We start from the raw sequence: 19,548 nt of genomic DNA, 5'->3' as shown, positions 1-19,548 counted from the left end.
AGACGCAGGCTGGGGAATATCTGCCGGAGCTGCTCCCGACCTGGCTCCGCCCGCCGCCGCCGCTGATTGGCCGGCCGGCGGGGAACTTAAGAGGAGCGGAGCTGTCAATCACAGGGAGGCAACTGGTTCAGTGGGGTGAGAAATTACAGCCGAGCCCTGCTAATGTCAACTGGCGGCTGCTGGGTTACACTGTAAATCATTTTAATGACGCAAATAACGCAACACGTCACTGCAATAATTGTTACAAATAATAATCATAATAATAATAATAATAGTGACTATAATAATAAAACACGGAGAGAGCGAGAGGAAGCTCCAGCACACCTGCACAGGTGAACCCAGCAGAACACATTCAGGTTAAACTGGACCTCCGAACTCCGGAATGCTGCAGAGTTCCCGGAGAACAGAGATGCCCACCGGAGCGACTGCGCGCTGGAGCCGCGTGTCCGTGGAGCCGCGGGTCCGTGGAGCCAGCAGGCTGCTTCATTTGAAGGCCAAGAGCGCCCACTAGCGGGGAAAGAATGAGGAGAGGAGCTTCTAATGGAGGTAAAATCATAAAGTGATCAAAAACTTTAGAGAATAAAAGAATACCTGCAGGGTTAAAGTCTGAATTTACAGAAGATTGAAACATGTTTTACTAAAGTCTTTGCTGCTTTGTTTTTATTGTTTCTCCGTGAATCCAAGTCTGCAGCTTCCGCCCATGAAGCCAGTTGATCATAAGTAGAGAAATTATTTTAAACATTTGCATAAATCAGAGGAAGACAGAAGCAGAAATAATTTTATTTGCAGAAGAATGACAGTAATCCTGTTATTCTGTGGTTGGAGGAAGACAATTTAACCTTAAATCAAACGACCCACAACATCAGAGTTTCTGCAACTTTTTTTAGACTTTTCTTTTGTATAAAATTAAGGCGTTCATCTAAATTTTTGTTTGTTTGTTTGTTTGTTTTGCTTTGATCGTTTAGGAATTTATTTTTTTGTTAAAAAGTTTTAGAAATCCTGATAGAATTATAAAACTGGTTCAACATTTAGGTTCCATTTTAGTTTTGGTCAGTTTTAATCACTATTTTCAAATAGGAAGGAATTTAATTACTGAAATAAGTCTCAATGATATTCCAAGTTACTGAGATTAGCCTACTTTCCTTGTTTAGAGAATAAACTGAATAACATGAAAAACAAGAAAAAACAGCTATGAAAATACAAATTTTTCTGAGCTTGTTTCTTATTTTGTTTTTAACTTTGCTTCCTTTTAAATATATATATATATATATATATATATATATATATATATATATATATATATATATATACATTTCTCACAGAAATGTGACCATTTCATTTTCTTAAGTAGGAATTTTATTTTTAAAATGTCTTGAATGTTGAAATTTTAATCTTTTTAAAGTCTTGTGTGATTTATATCTATTGAAATCCTTAATGTATTTAATGATTAAAATATGTTCATTTAGATGATGTTGCCTATATAAATATTGCAAAACAACCAATTTTCAACAGAGATCTAAAGTTATATCCATGTCATGGTCTACAGTCGTAGCATCTAACAGTTCACAGAGTGCTGTAACCAAGCGTAGTAGTGGAAAGTTGAGTGGAAGGAAGAAGTCTGAAAGAAAAAGCTACACAGGAAACAGGGAAAGCCACAACCCTGAAATTAATGCGGTGCAGAGCAATTTTTCAGAGTTTGAGGAAGTTCACAAGACGTGGAAATCGTCTGGAATCAGAGTTTTAGGAGCCACCATACACAGATGGATCCAGGACACGATCCACAGACACCAGAAGCACCTTACCTGGGCTGAGGAGAAAAATAACTACTCGTTGGTCAAAAGTCAAATTAAAGTAAAATGTTCCATTTCATGTGAAAATCCAGGACCCAGAGTCTGAAGAGGCACCGAGGTTCTTGATGTCGAGAGGAAGGGTTTCATGAGAGCACGTCATTCCTCTGCTGAAAAGCTTTACGGAGATGTCGGTTCCGAGGCCCACACCCCTTAATTTACCAATAACTGCTTTAATGACTCTGGGACCAGAGTTTGCTGTTTAGGTCAGAATCATCGAAACTAAGAGCACTAAAGGTCTGAAATGTATCACTGCATGTCTGATGGATTTGTTTTAATATAAGAACTAGTGGAATAAGTTAACCGTCTGACAATTTTCTCATTTAATTAGACGCCTCAGTGAGAGCTGGTTTGTGATTAAGGCCTGAAATGTTGCTGAAATGGTGAGAAACCTTCTGAATGTCCTCTAAGAAGGTGAGAAGCAGAGTTACAGAACGGCTGGTGTTCAGAAGAACCGCTTGTTTTAATGGTAAGAGGCTGAAACTGTTAATAAAAGAATAAAAGTTTATGAAATGAGAATAAAAGTTTATGAAATGATTCATAAAAAAGCTGCCGTACTGCTCTCTGTGAGGAACAAGAATAACAGCTGACTGATTCAAGGTCTTAGGTTCAATTCCAGATAAGATATTGTCAGAATCAGGTTTGTGGACCTTTGACTCCCTATAAATGTTCTGCCACATAATAGGAGCACTCAAAATGCATTATAGGCTATGTAATAAAAAAATACTTTAAGTATTCACATGATATGAAGTTATAAGGCACAAATTAGTGCATAAGAAATAAAAAGTCAAGTTAAATATGCCAAGGTCTGTTAACAAAATAATCTATAGGTATAATCATTACTGAATATCATATTTAAAATATAAAATGGTAAACATTTAAATCTAGCATATTAAAGACGTATATCTAATCCCACCTAAACTCCGTTCTGTGATGTAATTGGCTGTAAAAACATTGTTTTAAACTCTTCTCACCTCCTGTAAGCAGCGTCGCTTCACCTCCAGCCGCTAATTGCGCACACTCTCCCCCTCCTGCTCACACTTCTCTGCGGCTGAGGCTGACGGGTCGAGCCGGGCGTCACCTCCCTGCAGCAGCAGCCTGGTGCGGGGACCCACCGGGGGCCACGGCCCGGGGCCCCTTCCCCGCTCATAGGATGTGGATTGCAGTTTGTCTTGCTTTAATTCAATTGGAAGGTTTGGAGAAATCAGACACCTAGAAGCTGCCAACGTCTGCAGGTTTATCTTAATTTGATTATTTGCGTAATTGTCTTCGGCTCAGTCCATTAGAATCGACCGGATCGCTAACTTGTAACTATTTAATAAGGGTTAATATAGTAACTATAGATTAAACATTCAGATTAAATCTATTTTTAAAAGTATAAAACCTGTTGCGCGCAGCTGTTGAACAGCAGCGGGGCACAGCGGAGCGCGCAAGCCGGGATGGAGCGCACCGATGCGCCCGGCGGGTCCACAGAACCTCCTGGAGGTCCGGTTCTGTTTTTTTTATTAAATTTTTTCACCGTTGCTTCCGGATTGCAACCAACTTCTAAACCCGGTCCAACTTTCCCCTAGATTTATAAAAACATCCCGCTTATGTTGGCCCATTAATCATTTAGCGCGCAAAATTATAAAAAAAAAAACAAATTTGGTGTGTAGTAAATGATCGACATTAATAAAAGTTGAATTACTTTGTAAATATGATCTTCACAGTCTTAAAATTCGTAAATGTGTTTTCAGTTTAACAAAATTAAGCACAAATTGTTGCATCAGTTTTATCGATTTCAATGTTTTATCAGCGTATCTGAGAAGTTATCGCCTTCATCAGAGAAATACTTTTACATTACCGGACATGTTTGTCAGAGATAATCATCAGATTTGTTTCACTTCTAAAGCCTTAAAGTTCTTGATAATTTTCAAAATTATACAATTTATATACAATCATAAACGGCTTGTCAAAGTATACAGTTAGAGATTTTCTTGTAAATATGCCAAAACAGCATTTTTTTCCTGATTTAATCCAAAACAAAATTATGTATTTGACCAGCATTCAAGTAAAAAAATCAACTAGGAAACAGTCACAGGGTACCATGAAATACGTTTTATCTGAGATTCATTTATTTTCAGTGTACAAGAAAGAAAAAAACATACATAAAACATCCATGTTAACATTTAACCAACATGTTAAATACAGAATGAGCTGGAGGTCAGCTCAGCCATCTATGAACATGTCCATCCTGGAAAAGCTTCTCCCGCTTCAGCCTCTGAAGGAACCAGCTGCCAAATTATTACCAACATCAGAACAGTGAGAAACTAGAACAACACTACAACATCAGCTTCTCCAGGATGTTCATTCATCCGTTTAATTCTGTGGGGAAACAAATGAAAAGAGGCGACGCCAAACTGAGGGCTGGACGTCACAGCGGCTGAAATAAAGCGGCTTCTTCTCTGGATTTCTGAAGCTCAGCTTGAATCTGTTGAGCTGGACAGGAAGGTGCCGGATGTTAACGAGTTCCTCCTCCATGGATGGAGTTCAGCCTATCGGACCATTATGGATCTGTCCTCGGAGCGACGCAGCCTCCAGCAGGACTGGATGGACGCCATAAAGGGGACATATCAGGCTTTTAACGCCGTCCTTTTCACGTGGAAATCCTCCAGCCGTGGTCCATAAAGAGTAAAAACAGCGATTTGGTCTGAATTTCTCGTTAATTTACCCCCACCTTCCCCTTTTTTATCCCCTGTTCTGAGTGTCTGAGATCAACTCGTTTTGGTGCCGTCTCTTTAAATCTAAATAAGGATCTTCAAGCCCCGCCCCCTTCAGGTCACAGGGCGTTCCACTCCACCCCGTTCGGCCATTTTTGTAGTCTGCTGGGCGACGGTGGACCGAACAAACGGTGACTTATCCGCTCGTAGCTTTGACGTCCTTCAGTTTGGACCGTAAGTCCATGACCTGTTTTTAAATCACAGCATCTGCTGCCAAGCTGCTAATCGCTCAAAAACTTAACTTGAAAAATATGACCAAAAAAAAAAAGAATATGTATAGATATATACCATATTTTTCAGAGTATAAGCCGCGCTTTTTTTCCAGTTTTTGCTCATGCTGCGACTTAGTGGAGTGCGTCTTATTTATCAATTTTAAATAATTCATATTGACCAACATGAACTAAGGAGTAAACATTACCGTCTATAGCCACAAGGGGCGCTCTACGCTCCTGAAAACGATCCTGCTGCTGTACCACTTATAAATTAGTTGAAACATTAACTTATAAATAAACAACAAAGACGGAACATGTTTGTATGTAGTTTGACAGTTTCAGTCTGAATTCACGCAGCGGAGCGTTGCATAGTGTCGCTCCAAGGACCCGGACCGCTAATAGCAGCTAGCGCTAGCTTACAGCTCTGATGTCCAGGTGGTTTACACCTTCACTGATGCACCTGAGCTTTATGTTGCTCTGAAACATCCGTGTCGTACTGTTAGCTTAGCACGTAGCACCGTTAAGCTCACGGTCTGATTTAGGTGCAATTATGACAATTTTCAGCATAACGGGCCGCTATGCTGAAACGCTGCTAGCTTGTTGTGCTAATTTACTCCTATCATCCTCCCAGGTATGTTCCATGTTATTTAGCCAATTGTGGATGCAGCTGTGTAATTTATTAAATTGGTTTACCAGATTAAATGTCAGATTTCAGTCTTGGATTATGTGAAATAAATGAGTTATGGTCTAGTGGGACTTATGTGATTTTTTTCCTCTTTATTACGCATTTTTTGACTGATGCGACTTATAGTCCGAAAAATACGGTATGCAGCAACTGGAACTAAAAAAACGTTTCCGTTTGGGTTCCACCTGGAAGCTAAAGCGGCTGAATGAGCATCCTGCTGCAGCTTTGCTGAATTAAAGCCGAGGCGGAGCAATGAGGAGACCTGCTGTTGGCATTCAATGGATTTATTGATCTGTTCAGTCCTTTGACAATTGATGGGGGGGGGGGGGGGGAGAGAGAAAAACTCACGACAAAATTAAGATTCCACAGAATAAAGTTATGATACCCACCGTAGGTCAGCCACACACACTCATCCTCTCTCACACACACACACACACACGCTCTGACCTCGTCTTACCTGAACTCGCGTTTCCTCTACGACTCAGACTTACCAACAGGCGGCTTCGCCAAGTTAATTTACTACAACACAAGTGGGGGGGGGGGACGCAGACGGGACGTCGGGAAACTTGTCGGAGAACAAACCGAGCATTTCCCACAATTTTCCACTCATCTCTAACCGACGGATCGCTTTTTTTTGTAAGACGGCTTAAACCGCGAGGAGGATTTAAAAACACGGCACAGGAAATGGCTTCTGTCCTCCGTTTCCCGTCGGAACCGATCGCCGGCAGGTCGGGGGGGTCCCGGCTCGCCTGCGGCAGCACGGGGGGGAGGGGGGGCAGCGTGATGGATGGGTGGAAGACACGGAGAGGTGGGCCGGATGTGAAGCCATGGCTGCCTTCGCGGCGGCCGGAGGAGGACGACCCCGAGCTGCCGGCGAGCGTCTGCTGCTGTCAGCGCTACGGCACATTTAAGACTTCCAGGTCCCTAAAAGTGAAAGTAAAAACAAGCAGGAGGAGTCATTGTGTCTGGTAGGGGGGGGGGGATGATGAAGGAGCATCCTCCTCCTCCTCCTCCTCCTCCTCAGGACCGGGAGGTTCAACAAGTCACGTTCCCAAGCTTTCCGTTAGCACTTCCAAAACGAAGCGAGCATTCCGCAGCGGACGACATGGAGCGGGGCTGGATCAGGAGGGGGGGGGGGGCATGGGGGGGGGGGGGTGCAGGGCGTGGCGGCAGGACGGAGCGGAGTCTCATTCGGTGGCCTTCAGAGAGAAGGACAGCTTGGGTCTGGACTTGCCCTTCCCCAGGATGATTTTCTGCTCCTCCTTCTGCTGCCGCTGCCGGTCCTGCTCCAGCTTCATGCGCTCCTCGTGGATCTTTCTCTGCTCCTCCACGATCCGTAGCTGCTCCTCGGCCTGCGGGGGGGCGCAAACACACGGGTCAGAGGAGGACCCACACCCCGACATCCTCCCAACCAATCACAACGCAGACCCAGGAACTAAGCTCCGCCCCCTTCAGAGAGTTCAGAGGGCACACGTTCTATATTATTTTTTAAAAACTTGCAGTTTTGGTAAAAAGTTTGTAGAATCAAGGGTTGAGTTTGACTTCTGTGATTAAGCAGCAGCATAAACCAGGGGGGTCAAACATACGGCCCGCTGAACAATTTAGTCCGGCCCTGTGGCTAAATGCATTATCATTATAAAAAAAAAATAAATAAATAAATAAATAATTCCCCCCACTGTGTCCTTTCTGGCAATGTGGCAATAAGAATTGTTGTCTTAATGCCAAAAAGAGCTCATCAGATTTGACTTTCACAAGTGGAGCAGTACTGCTTTGGCCATAGTGCTCCGCTTGATTTATGAATGTGAATAGTTTTATTATGATTCATGAGGGGAATATCTCCAATGATATGGACACTACAATGGGAAAGTAGGAGAGGAAAGGAGGAACAAGAAAAAAAAAAGGTGAAAGAAAGAGGAGATAAAAGGAAGAGAATGATAAAACAATTATTGAAAAAAAACATGTACTTTGTTTAATTGAAAATATGCAGTTCCTATATTGTCCACGAGGGGCGCTGTGTTTTAATTAGCAGATTAAGCTTCAGGTGTGGAAAAACTTAAATAATTTCTTAATTTTTATCTGTTTGATGTATTTTGTCATGCAGGACAGTATTTTTAAGTTCCAAAAAATGTGAATAAATGTTTTTCAACATTGTACAATCACTGTGATCAGTTCTTATGCATAATGCACAAGTAAATGTTTAACTGAGTAAAAGTATTGTTGAAATTGCACACGCTTTACTTAAAAACGCTGCGGTTATTCATAATATATTGTGTAAAAGTGAAATTAATTTAATATAAAAATCAACAACAAATCCACATTTATTAGTTCTATTTAATCTTGCAATGAGTTTACTCGTGTGGCCCTCTTAAGATCAGATTAAGCTGAATGCGGCCCCTAAACCAGAATCAGTTTGACACCCCTGACATAAACGGACAGGGCTGCTCTTAGAATCTACGTTTTTAATTAGCTGATAATTATCGATATCAATCAATATGGTTTGTATTTTAATCAATATGGTTTTCCTCTAAACCGTCCAGGCCTAAGCTGTCCCAGCTCTTCACCGAGCCGCGGACCGAGCCGGTGGTTCTACGCCGGCGCCACGCTCTGAGCGTCCTTTGGGTTCTGAGTAATTAATCGTTAACTCATCAGCAGCAGACGACTGACGCCTTATTTCCCTGATTATTCCACATTCCTCTCGTTTTCAGCTCTGACTGGGGAAAAAAAACTGGTTATTCTTTAATTAACGCACCAAATTGTGCCAGTCTGACCATTTCACACATCAGCAGAGCGGTTTGGTTGATGATGGTCTCCCTCTGCAGGATTTTAACAGCCAGGGTTTAGCAAACCTAATTAATTAAAGCGAAAATGAACCAAAACGAGTTCAGGAGGGGGGAATTATGTTCTAGAAAGGAACCAGAATCTGGTCAGATTTAACACCTGGTTAGTGTCTATTTCTAAAGACTTTATGTACATCAGACTGAAATCATCTTAAAAGGTCCAGAAATGGACTAAAACAGAGGAAAGAAATGTTCATCAAATCTAAAGACTAATGGATTAAATCGATTTAAAAAGAACAAAAAGGTTAAAGAAGGTCTGGGTGGTTATTAAGATGAATATAAGTGAGAACAGGCAGGTTTTAAACCTGTTGCCTCAGCGTGGTCTCATTGTCAGCGGCAGAATATTTCCATATTAACCGTATTAACCGATCAGATACGCCGAGTCATGCAAAACACGGCTGTCCACATGCAGACGTCCACAAACTCAAACGTATTTTATTTAACGCGATGGGGCAACGGAACGGAGCAGCTGGAGGTAAAGGAAGGAAATAAACTGACTAGTTGCTGCAGTTACGGCCAAATCTTTGCACACCCTGCTTTCTAAATACCAGAGCTGAGCCGGGTCTGGGCTTTGACTAGGCCGCTCTAGCTCCTCTCTGTGGCAGAACCCGGCCCAGAAGGAGCAGGAAAACCTTCTGCGGGTCGGGAACCCAGAACTTTTTAACTATTTCCTTTTAGCTTCTATTTTGTTTCCACATTTTAGTCCAACTTGCTTTTATGCTGTTATATTTTCAACACGTAAAGCCCTTTGCCCTGCCTGGCTAATTCCTCACACTGTTAAAGGGGAAGTCCGATCAACAAGGAAAAATCATTAGCTGAACCTAAAACTAATACGTTCGTAGTGATTTAATGAATTTAGCGTTAGCGAAGAAGGATTTGCCATCGAACTTCGAACCAACATTTTAAAGAAGAATGTCTTCAAGATGACATGAGAGAGAGACTTTTTGGTAAGTTTTTCTTTTTTATAATGTATAATTTGTCGGAACATTTGTTTACCCGACCAGAGCGGCGGAGGGATACGACACACTTAGAAACATTGCTCACTGTTATGAAGCCCACTTATTTTATGTGACTTTGGTTTTATTTTTTCTAAAGTCGCTTGTAAATTTCATGGGTTGTGGGTTGTAGTTTTTTTTGTGGGCTTGTTTCTGAAAGTGAAGTCGATTGTTTGGGCTCTAAACTAAGTGACATTAAAATATCCCTCCGCCTCATAACGCGCTGCAGCTCATCCTGACAGCAGAGAGTAAACTCAGAAAGAGCCGAATGACCGTATTTTCTGCAGTTTAGGGTTGCAATAACTGATGATAACTGCTGGAAGTAGATTAGGCGGTGCAGATCACCATTTTCAGCAGAGATTGGTTCTAAAGATGAGTTTTATACTCATCTTCTAACATTGCAGAACTCAACCCATAAACCGTACTTTAATGCTTATTTGTTGTCTTTTTATGTCTCTAAAATGTAAAATGAGTATTACTTTAAATTTAAATGCTTAATACCATGTCTATCTTTGTTTAAGAGGTTAAAAAAAATATTTTTTCTACAGCCGATACCGCCACAGACATATATACGTAGACGCGTCATAGGGCGCAGGTTCGCACGTCAACGTTACCGCCATATTGTATGTGGCAGAAAAAAGTTAAGTTCTGTTATTGTGAACGTGAATCAGAGAAGCTGCCTCATTCCAGGCTCTCTATATATATATATATATATATATATATATATATATATATATATATATATATATATATATATATATATATATATATATATATATATATATATGTGTGTATGTGTTATGAATATAAGGATCAATTTGTTAAATCTAAACATTGTGGTCTTCATTATTTCATAAAACCGTGTCACATGTGAACCTTTAGGAACACACTTTTTGGGTGAGTATTAGAGGTAAAATTAATAATATGAGAAAAAAAAGTCCTAGGTCAATAAAGTAAAAAACAAACAAACACAAAAGTGATAATGTTATGATAAAAACGTCATATTATGAGAATTAAGGGGGAATATTTCCAGAATAATCACAGTTTGCAGAATTATTTCACTCCTGGAGTAATAGGGCCAGGTTAGATTATTTTAAATACTTTTGTTCTTTAGGAGAATAAATTCAGGAGAATGAAGCTAAAGGGATACGAAAATAAACTTGTAATATTACAAAAACAAAAATACTACGAATACAAGGTATATTCAGAGATTAAAGTCCCTCTGATACTGTTTAAGTGACTGAGTAACTGCAGATTTGCCACATTTAAGATGGCGGACGCTCTGACGCATCGCAGCAGAGGCAGAACCCGCCCAATGACGCGTCTACGTATATGATGTCTATGGATACCGCTACCTGACGTCACAAACTGGGAGGAGGCAGGACTGTTCTTCACCAAGATGGCTGCCCCCATAAAAGGACCGTCAAATGAAAATTACTCTTAATTAAAAAAGCTTATCATTTATTGAACAGTATGTAATAATTTTATATTTAAAGTACTTTTAGCAGCATTTTGACCGGACTTCTCCTTTAATGCAGTTCTCCTTCCACTAATCGTGCCGTTCTTCTTGTGGCTCCATCAGAAAACGGCCAAAGAAACTTTTCAGTGACTCCAGCAGCACAGAGCAGCGTGGGTTTATCCCCCCCCCCCCCCCCCGAGCTATCTGGACCCAACAGAACCGATGCAGGGAGAGTTCGGGTCGTACCAGCTTGGCCTGAGCGTCGGCGATCTTGCGGTTATTCTCCTCCAGGATTTTTTCCAGCTCCTCCCGCTTGGATTTCTCTTCCTCCTGGATGGGTGACATGGAGCCATGTTAGTGCAGGAAAAGGCCACAAAGCTCACTCTCTCTCTCTCACTCTCTCTCTCTCTCTCTCTCTCTCGCCCATCGTCACAGACCCACTCACTCAGAGGTCGTAACACCACAGAAAGTCTCTTCAGCCAGTCGTGCATTCGCTGCAGTCAGCCTGAATCGTTTTCTACAAACCTAAAGAAGCTGCAGAGACATGAAGCCCGCCTCCCCCTCCCTCTCCCTCTCCCCCTCCCCCTCCCACTACTGCATAAATCACTTCCTGGAGAAACTTAAAGGCTAATTCCCCCCCTAGCCTGTGATACGGTAAGGAATCTGAAACACACTCATCACATTCAGAGGACTGACGCATAACAGAAAGACTAGAGGAGAAAAAAAAAAAAAACACATTTTGCTGCTTTCATCATATGCAAGAGAGAAGAAAGAAGAAGGAGGGAAGAGTTTTGGCTCACCGATGCACGTATACCTACGCACTTTCCTTGCCTGTGTACCTACACAACTGGTGAACGCATTCGGCAATAAACGGCCGAATATTTACTGTGTCGTCCGGCTGCAGCCCCTGCAGAGACAGAGAGGCGCTCCTGGGGGGAGGGGGGGGAGGGGGGGGCTACGTCTGTGCCTGCAGCGTGGCCTGGGTTAGGTTAGCCTGGTCTCTGTGGAGGTGTGTGTGTGTGCAGCAGGACCCGGACCACGGTCACAGGTGAGCTGAGAGGCTGCAGGCCAGAGCTAGTTAGAGGGGGGGTGGCGGGGGGCGTGTCCCCCTCCCCCCCCACAACAAGGAAAATCAAACACAGAATGACGGCGAGCAGCGGCGGCCCTGAGGGAGAAGCACGTTAGGGCACAAACAGAAACATCACAGATCAGCCGGGTCGTCTGGATCCGATCGGCTCGGTTCTGCTGGAGAGGGACAAACCGTCTGCGTGATGAGGAAGACTACGGTCCTGTGTGCGGGTCACAGCGAGGCAGAGAGGAAGGAGGAGCAGCGACTGGGCGGGGGTTTGTGTCTCTGAACGACTGGCCGCGCTCATTTACCACAAATTATTAAAAACATGACGGACTTTTAAAGGTGGTAAAAACCTGCAGCTGTTTAGTAAAGATCGGCTCGGCTGCTGGGATCACGGTGCTGCTCACTGCTGGTCAGCTGGCTGCACGGAAACACACTAAACTCCCAGAGTGTGAGTTTAGCTTCAATCTAAGGCATCAAAAGCATCAAACTTTGGTTCAGTTTAGGGCTGGGTGATATGGATTAAAAAATAAATCTCAGATTTTATCATACCAAATCCGATTAATTGATTTTTTCCTCCTTTTTGTTCATAAAAAGAAATTATTTTAAAACCTTGCTTTTTATGTCAAGCATTTCGTCAGGGAGTTGACCTGAATTCAAAGTGCAACTAAAAACAAGCTGTGAAACAAGATGGCCGCCGTGCCATTATAAACAATGAAAATATAACAAAACATTTGCTGCTAGTGGTATTACACATTGAGCTAAGAACAGGCTTCACTGCACTTGTGAACATCAAACTAAGTTAAAAAAAAAAGTAAATAAGTAAATGAAGTACCTCGTATTATGGTATAAAAAAGTTTCCACTTAACAATATTTTGACAATAATTTTGCCTAAACATATATTCAGCATCAAGCTGTTCTCTTCATGAAAACCCAATGAGTGGATTAGCAAAATAAAATCCAGATTTTCCAAAAATGAAATCTTAAAGAATTGTAAATTCGAATTAATCGATTAAATCGATTAATCGCCCAGCCCTAATAAACCCCACGGCGCTCTGTGGGATTTAGACCTGTGGCAGCTTTCAGCCAGACATCTGCGTGAGAAATATCACAACCTCAGGTGGGAGGACACCATCACTCTTTGCATGAAGACTGGACCCTTAACCGCCTGCAAAGCGAGAAAAACGACGTTTATAACGAGCTAAAATTAACTCCCAACACTCTCTGATGGCTTTTGTTGCTCTAGAATTCTCACAGCTGTCATTTACGTATTTGTCTTTATAAGAATCGTTCGGTTTGTCTTAATTAGAAATAAAACAAGCTGCTAAACGAGCCTGAAGCAAATAAAGGACGACATGATGAGAAACTGCGGGTGGCTCGTGCCTTTAGGAGTCAGCGACATTAAAAGATCCTAAATCAAAGAGTAAAAGCATCAGAAACTTTTTAGGAACCATCAGGAGAACCCAAAGCTTTTCTGTGACGGCGGGATCATACCAGGCGGTTCTGTACTAATTAACCTAAAACAATTAAATTAGCCGTTTTAGTTCCTATTCATGTGTTACAGCATTTCAACCGCAGACGGTTCAGATTATTTAACCAGGGTTCCCACACCTTGGTGAACATCAAATTCAAGGACCTTTCAAGGACTTTCCAGGACCAATTTCCTCAAATTCAAGGACCACACGTTGCGGCATTTACCTACTGTGACCGCTGAATAGGTTATCATATTTTAATACAATGCAAATTCAATAAAAGACTAAACGGCATAGAAGTTGTTGGGTCAGAAGCAATGCAAGAAAGTGGACTTAATTTATAGCCTACATTGATATTTGTGGAGGTTCCTCCATCTTTTCCTCAGTGTTAGTATTTATTTAAATGTCCTCACACAATATTGTTTGTTTTTGCATTAGGTTGTTTACTATTATGGGTGCACACATTTGGTAAACATCTTTTTGTTTATTGCAATCATTAATTTCTGTTTTGCTGAGTTTGAAGGACTGGCTGGGGGAGAGGACTGGTTGAAAGGCAAACCAGGAAATGGAACAAACCATCAGGCTGCTGGAAGCAGGGGACTTGATGTTAAAGAATCTACCTCTCTCTCTACTAACAACATAACTGCTAAAACCTCTGTGGTGTTAGGTTGTCATGTTTTGATAGTTGTGTTGTAGTCAAGATATATTGGTTTGAATTAGTTATTTACGTTGATGTATTGTTGTCTTTGTCTCATCTCCCACCCCTCCTCGTTTTGTGTAGGCTAGCCTTTGTGTATAAATTCCCCTGTGTGTTCATTGTTGGAGGTCAGTTTTTTTTCTTGAGATTTGATGTTAGAAGTCTTCTGTGAACAATTTTTGGAAAAATAAATAGAACATACTTTTTTATATATGCCTTTGTCCTTTTGCCTTTTGTCCATCACAATATTGATCATATTCATAGCCTACATTTATATCCACAGTACATGGCTATGCCATACTACATTACATATAAGATGTACATTAGCCTACCGTTTCATGGAATTTATGGAAAAAAGTGCAGCATTGAGATGTTCAGAATTATATCAATTTGTTTCACTTACTTTCATCTTTGATTAAGCTAGTTTTTGACTTTGACTCTGAAAAGTCGCTGAGTTGGCAACACTGCGTGAATGTAACCTATTGGACGCACGTAGGCCTAAACCGTAGCCTAGCAACTAACGAAGAAGAGTGAACGTACTTTTGCAATTTAAAAGTCTGCGGAATCAACATCATTTTAAAAGATCGTGTGATAGTAAAATAATGACACATGAGTCGTCATCCGTGTGAACTTTCAACCCCACAAAAAAATTCAAGAACTTTCAAGGGCCTTGACTTAATTTTTTCTGATTCACAAACTTTCAAGGATTTCAAGGACCCGTGGGAACCCTGTTTAACGGACAGCTTTTCTTATTAAAGGTGCGTCGTTACGGCCGCTGGATAAAGCCGGACTTATCAATGAGGCACTTTTCTGGATTCACAGCCGTTTTTATTCTGTTTTCTCGCGGCTAACGCTCGTTTGTACGCGCCGGGTCACGGCGAGGCGCCGCCGGCCGCCTTCCTCCCTCATCCTGCTGATGTCGGCAGACAGAAACAACAGAAACTCTGACGGTCAGAAAGGGAAAGCTGCACGCTGAAAACGGAGGCGGCTCCCTCCGCAGAGCAGAAAACATGGCGGCTCAGGGTTAAAGGAGGGGGGGGGGTGCGTTCCAAACGACCGAGCGTTACCTCTCTGGCCTTCTGCGCCGCCAGCTCGGCCTGCCGCTGCCGCTCCAGCTCCTCCAGCAGCTGCCGCTCCATGATGCGCTTGGCCTCCTCCACGCGCCGCAGCACCTCCCGCTCGATCTCGTCCTTCCGCTTCTCCAGCTCCTCCTCCACCCGCTTGGCCACCAGCTCCTCCACCCGCCGGGCCGTCTCCTCCTCGATCAGCTTCTCCTCAATCTCCTGCTGACGGCTGGAGACAGGAGGGAAGACGATGCTAGGAGAAGCAGACTGGTTTATAGTTACGCCGCTCTGGCTCCCGTCGTGGCATTCATCAGACGTCTGGAAGCGGCGCGGCGGGAGGAGACGGCGTCACGTAAAAACGCTCAGGACGCTAACCCCACCCACACCGCATCAACATTTCTGCTGGTTTAAGGTCAGGAAGCGACAGCCAGGCTAGAACATCCACCCTTTAGCAGCTTCACAGAATAAATTAACCCTTTATGGAGCGTTCACTGCACCCAGAAATGTTAAAGCTGTGACTGGCTGAATCTACCCAGCAGCAAATTCATCCCCACAGCATCTGATATTTGGGGGTAAATCTGGAAAGTCAAGGTAAAAAATTAAACTCTTATTAAGGTTTTCCACTCTATGAGGGTGAAGGTGTCGGCTGGGGCGGGGCCACAAATTGATTCAATAGAATTTACAATTATTTAAGGTTTAATTTCTGGAAAACCTGGATTTTATTTTGCCAATTAACTCACTGGGCTTCTATGAAGAGAACAGCGGCAATACTGAATATATTGAAAATACTTTATTAAAATATTGCAAAGAGGAAACTTTTACAAGACGAGGAACTTTAATTTACTCATTTATTTTAAGTTAGTTTGAAGTTACACAAGTGAAGCCTGTTCTCAGCTCATTGTGTAAAAAACTACTAGCAGCAAACATCTAGTTTTATTTTAATTGCATTTACAATAACAGGGCGGCCATCTTGTTTTACCAGCATGTTTCATTTGTTGGATTTAGTTACATTTTGACTTCAGGTTTAACTCCCAGATGAAATTCTTGACATAAAAGCAAGTTTTTAAAATAATGTCTCTAATTTCTTTTGGTGAAACGTAAAGGAAGAAAGAAAATTGATTGATCGGCTTTGGTATAATAAAACCGCAGCTTAGATCGTGCTGTGAGTCCGACTTTCTCAATTTTTAGTCCATCAATAACTCTCCAGGTTGGATTTAGACTACGGCTGTACGATTTTACCAAAAATCTACATTGTGATATATTTCAGCAATAACTGCGATTTCATTTTGACCCTTCTCTGCATTAACCACAAGCAACAAAAAAAGCCTGAAGATAAAGATGTTTCTAAACAAGAACTCTTTAAAACAAGAAATGTAACTGTTTTTATTTATCAGAATATTTTTATTCAAGAGAATAACTTGTTGAGTTGGACATCAATCCTTGTTGAACATAAAGAGCAACCAAGAATGCTACTTAATGCTGTGGTGACATTCCTGAAAGTTTCTAGTATAAAAATGTGATCAAATAAACTCTAAAACGAGTAATAAAACTACATTATCTCAGTGCTGCAGCTCTCTTCTCGTCCATGTGGAGCAGACCCACTTTAAACATAATTACTGACGCCTAAAGGACGTCTGATGCGTTAATTGTTACGTAGCCAAAAACTGCAGACCTCTGTAATTCGGAGATTGCGTTTTTTTTTTTTATTGTAATTATATTGCAATTGTTCAGCCCTACTGAAGATAAAGAGAAAAATATCTTAACTGCTATTCATAAGTTGGGATGTACTGAGAAACAGTTCATCCCTAAAATCAGACGTTTGGGCACATTTTTGGTTTCTATGATATACTTTACGTTCCTGTTAATATGTCAGTGTTCAATAAATTGAACAAATATAATTTTTGGCTGGTTTTGTTGATTGAATGACTTTGAGCATTAATTTGAAAGTAATAAATATGGATATTGGAGTCAAAGCAAATCAAGCTGAACTGTATTGAGAATCGTATCGGCTCATCCTAGATGATACCTCTTTCTGTTATCTGCGGGTCGCTTTGCGTCTTAAAACATTCAGCCAGAAAATGATGGCGGTTGCATTTATTAATAGTATGAACAGCCACCTAAAAAAAAAAAGCATCAGGACCTGCAGTGTGAACGTAGCCAGAGACGCATCCCTGGTCTGACACACCTGGATCAGAGGAATATCTCCTTCCTCAGGATCTGCAGACCCCAGGTGACCCGCTGGTGTCAGCAGCAGGGCTGCACGTAGAACTGGAGCTGCTCTGAAATCAGTTTCACTGCTTTCCAATTCTCCCTTTACATTATAAATCATATTTATCGCCCCTAAAAACTAATTATTTTAGAGTGAATAAAAATAATTCAGCCAGTCAACAGCCAAACAGTTCCCTATTTTAGTGCTAAGATCCAACTAACTGTTGTAGTTCAGCATTTCCAAGATATTTAGAAATATTTACACATAACATAAGCATAAAACATGTGCAAAACAACGACTTTCACAGTATTTCACAGTTAAAACAAACAATATCTTAAACTATTATATTAAACAAGTTTATGTTACAGAACAGTCATTCCTGGTCAAGGTTTTTCAGTTTTAAATAAATTAAAGGATGTTAAAATAGCTCAGAAGTTAGGATTCCTGAACAGTTTCTGTTTAAGCTTTAACCTTCATCCATGATCTTTGTATCATAGGAAACACATTTTAACACATTTAAATTAATTTATTTAACCACCAGGGTAAAGCTTTGTCTAGAATCTGCACGTTTACCCAAATAAAAGCTCTGAAGACTTTTAGTGGCTTTTAATATTTACTGACAGCTGCAGAACTGACTGGCAGCCGTTAGCATGGCTAGTTAGCATTTAGCTTCAGCCCTTTAAAATCAATGCAGCTAGCCTAGCTGTTAGCTTAGCGCGCACACACACACATACACAGCAGCCAGTTATGCAACATTTCCACTGATTTAGAGAATAATACCCACATTTTCCTCTGTCTCTCCATCTCTGCCTTCCTCTCCTCCTCTTCCTTCCTCTGCTTCTCATCCAGAGCGGTCCTCTTGCTCAGAGTCCTGCCGAAGATGTCGATCCTCTCCGGGGGAGACGCTGGTCTCTCTCTGCGGGACGAGGCTGTGGTGGATCTGGACCGGGAGCGGGACTCTCTGCGCCGGTTCCTCTTGGCCTCCCGGGACTTGGATCGCTTCTTGGACCTCTCCCTGTCTCTGGACCGAGACCGAGACCGGCTCCGTTTCTTGCTGTGCTTGCTGCTTTTTGAGTGTTTGGACCGGGACGTGCTTCGGCTGCGTGAGCGGCCCATGCTGACCAGTCTTACGGCGGATATCTGGACGACACTGCAGACTCCACTCCAGCGGCCGCGCTGCTAAAGCTCCACAGAGGAACACCGACCAATGCAACCAGCGCAAACACCTCTACTTTGCTCAAAATCGCATTCAAACAGCTCCTTAATTTGCCCTCCTAAGTCGTTCCAAGGCAAGATGGCGGCTTGTCGACTTTGTTGTTCCCAGCAGGCACCGCGGTTCTCGATGCTTTCCGTCAATCTTCGGAGCCTTTCGCCAGTTTCCCGAACAGAGCGACAATCCTCACAGCTGTCTGGAAATAAAATGTCCAAAAGTGCAAAAATACTAAACACCGAATAACTGTGCGTCTTCTTTTTTTATTTTATTACTTTTACTCAATAATTAAATAGCATAAAAAGTTATGGTGGATAACAAAGCCTTTTCATGTAATTAAAAAAACGGAAAAAAAAGAAAAAAAAAAAAAAAGTATATATATATATATATATATATATATATATATATATATATATATATATATATATATATATATATATATATATATATATATATATATATATATATATATCTATATATATATATATATATAGCCTATATATTATATATTGTATATATATATATATATATATATATATATATATATATATATATATATATATATATATATATATGGTTGGACGATATAGAATAATGCACATTGATAAAATAGAAATCATATTGATCGATATCAATAATTATCAACAAATTTAATGCATATTCTATGTGCAGCTCGGGCCATTTTATGCTGTTGCTTAGCAACACACAAACACTGAATTCAAACTCAACCCTTTTTTCTACCAACTTTCTACCAAAACTGGACATTTTTAAAGAAGAAAAAAAGAACACCTGCTCTCTGAACTTTTTGAAGGGGGCGGAGCTTGGTGACGAAGCGTTCCTGTGTCTGCGTTGTGATTGGTTGGGAGGGTGTAACGACATATTAATCTACATGATTGCCAAGAAAACAAAAAGAAGGAAATTTGTTATCGATATACGTCTATTGATCGGTATATATTGTTATTTAATTATTGTCCAGCAATTATATATAAAAAAAAAACCCTGCTCTTTCACCCACCCCTCATACCCCGAG

The 19,548-nt window shown here is 41.4% G+C and overlaps 1 protein-coding gene across 2 annotated transcripts; it reads right to left on the bottom strand.

The window, feature by feature from the left end:
* Positions 1-3,939: 3,939 nt before the first annotated feature.
* Positions 3,940-18,645, bottom strand: LOC105918529 (arginine and glutamate-rich protein 1-B). 2 transcript variants are annotated; one of them, XM_012853635.3, is made up of 4 exons: positions 18,093-18,645; positions 15,103-15,352; positions 11,041-11,124; positions 3,940-6,855 (listed from the first exon to the last, which is right to left on the bottom strand). In XM_012853635.3, the coding sequence occupies exons 1-4, from the start codon at positions 18,422-18,424 to the stop codon at positions 6,691-6,693; spliced, it is 831 nt and encodes a 276-aa protein (XP_012709089.1). In that variant the 5' UTR covers positions 18,425-18,645; the 3' UTR covers positions 3,940-6,690. The 2 variants fall into 2 exon arrangements, with proteins under 2 accessions (XP_012709089.1, XP_012709090.1); XM_012853636.3 differs by having other exon boundaries at positions 15,103-15,328; positions 18,093-18,644.
* Between the last annotated feature and the right edge of the window lie 903 nt (positions 18,646-19,548).

This window comes from Fundulus heteroclitus, unplaced genomic scaffold, assembly GCF_011125445.2.
Source record: "Fundulus heteroclitus isolate FHET01 unplaced genomic scaffold, MU-UCD_Fhet_4.1 scaffold_53, whole genome shotgun sequence".
Lineage (NCBI taxonomy): Eukaryota > Metazoa > Chordata > Actinopteri > Cyprinodontiformes > Fundulidae > Fundulus > Fundulus heteroclitus.
The sequence above is the reverse complement of the archived record's forward strand: the minus strand, read 5'-3'. Positions and strand labels throughout refer to the sequence as shown.